General features: G+C 53.3%; 1 protein-coding gene across 1 annotated transcript in view; it reads right to left on the bottom strand.

Annotated features, from left to right (window-relative positions):
* The window catches only part of LOC102300399 (disks large homolog 4), a 36,849-nt gene continuing 35,491 nt past the window's right edge, over nucleotides 1-1,358 (bottom strand). Inside the window, exons 2-6 of the mRNA XM_014330768.2 lie at nucleotides 1,250-1,351; nucleotides 1,002-1,174; nucleotides 813-922; nucleotides 248-339; nucleotides 1-161 (exon numbers count right to left, since the gene is read on the bottom strand). Coding sequence (XP_014186254.2) covers nucleotides 55-161; nucleotides 248-339; nucleotides 813-922; nucleotides 1,002-1,174; nucleotides 1,250-1,351 — 584 coding nt within the window. The 3' untranslated portion in view covers nucleotides 1-54. The remainder of the gene's footprint in view (nucleotides 162-247; nucleotides 340-812; nucleotides 923-1,001; nucleotides 1,175-1,249; nucleotides 1,352-1,358) is intronic.

Below are 1,358 nucleotides of genomic sequence, written 5' to 3'. Positions count from 1 at the left end.
GGGAGGAGCCTGGGCGTGACGTTAACAGCAGTTCCCGTGAAGACAGTCGGCCAATCAGAGCCTGTCGCGTGCGGGGACCCAGATGTAGGGTCCGCTCTGCTCCTCGATGACCACTTTGACGTGGTGGTAGACTTCCTCGAAGCTGTCGCCGTGCACGATGGCTGGAAGACAGGCAAAGATGGCATCAAGCCCCGAGACGCTCGTACGTTTCACACGTGAACACTCGTGAACTTAATCGTTGTTTTACCTGTGAAGCACTCCAGGAAGTCCTGCTCCAGCTTGATGGCTCGATCCAGAGCTTTCCTCGCCTGCTCCTCCGACAGGCGCTTGTTCAAGTCCCTGCACCAATGTCACACATGTTAATTCTCACAGCGACATGAGATGCTCTGTGGCTCCGCCCACAAAACCACAACACTTTGAATCAAATCTTTAAAAAAAATTTAATTTAAAATTTTAATTAATTTTCTTTTAAAGAATGTAATTGAATGACATTTGAGATTTTCATGTTTGAACTTTAATTTACTTTAAGAATCAAAAATTAAGAACCTCCCTGATTCGCAACCTGTGGTGTTGGGGGCTTTTTGTCCCTGGTAGGGTCTCCCGTGGGGGCCCAGCTGGGCACCCACACTAGAGTCTGTGGATGAGGCACAACTCGTCTATCACCAGGTGGCAGAAGTCAGAATCTCATCTCTGCTGTTGCAGACCTCTGTCTGTTACTGGATCTGGGAGGTTGGTCTGATTTGACCTTTATGGGCGGAGTCAGAGAGCAGTTTGATCTGACCTCTTGATTTTACGTGACGTGTTAGACTCACAGGATGTTCTCCAGTGACCGCGGTCGGATGAAGATAGCGATGGGGTGGAGCTGTGCCGCCTGCAGCCTCCTCACGGCGTTGGCCGACACATCCAGGATGCAGTGCTTCCCCTGAACACACACACACACCGTCACAATACTGCCACTGTGGGAGTGGAAACGGCCACTGTGGGAAAGTGCGGACTGTCACCTGCTCGGCCACCTGTCGCACACTCTGCACCGACGTCCCGTACAGGTGGTTGTTGTACTGCCCCGCCTCGATGAAGCGGTGCGACTGGATGTCCCGCTCCATCTGTTCCCGTGACGCCACAAAGTGGTAGTCCCGCCCATCCACCTCGTAGTCCCTGCGAGGGCGAGTCGTATCTGTGAGAGAGCGAGGCACACATTAGAAACCTGTCTGTTCAGTTCCTGTTTGACCACCTGTAGGCGGAGCCTTACGGGGGACGCAGGAGCCGAACTTGTCGGGGAACTCGGACAGCAGGTCGTCGTTGACGCGGTCTTTGGTGGGTCCCAGGATGATGATGGGGCGGGCATAGTCCACTGAACA

Source organism: Haplochromis burtoni, unplaced genomic scaffold, assembly GCF_018398535.1.
Source record: "Haplochromis burtoni strain Fernald_Lab_line unplaced genomic scaffold, NCSU_Asbu1 Contig_1000, whole genome shotgun sequence".
Taxonomy (NCBI): Eukaryota; Metazoa; Chordata; class Actinopteri; order Cichliformes; family Cichlidae; genus Haplochromis; species Haplochromis burtoni.
The sequence above is the reverse complement of the archived record's forward strand: the minus strand, read 5'-3'. Positions and strand labels throughout refer to the sequence as shown.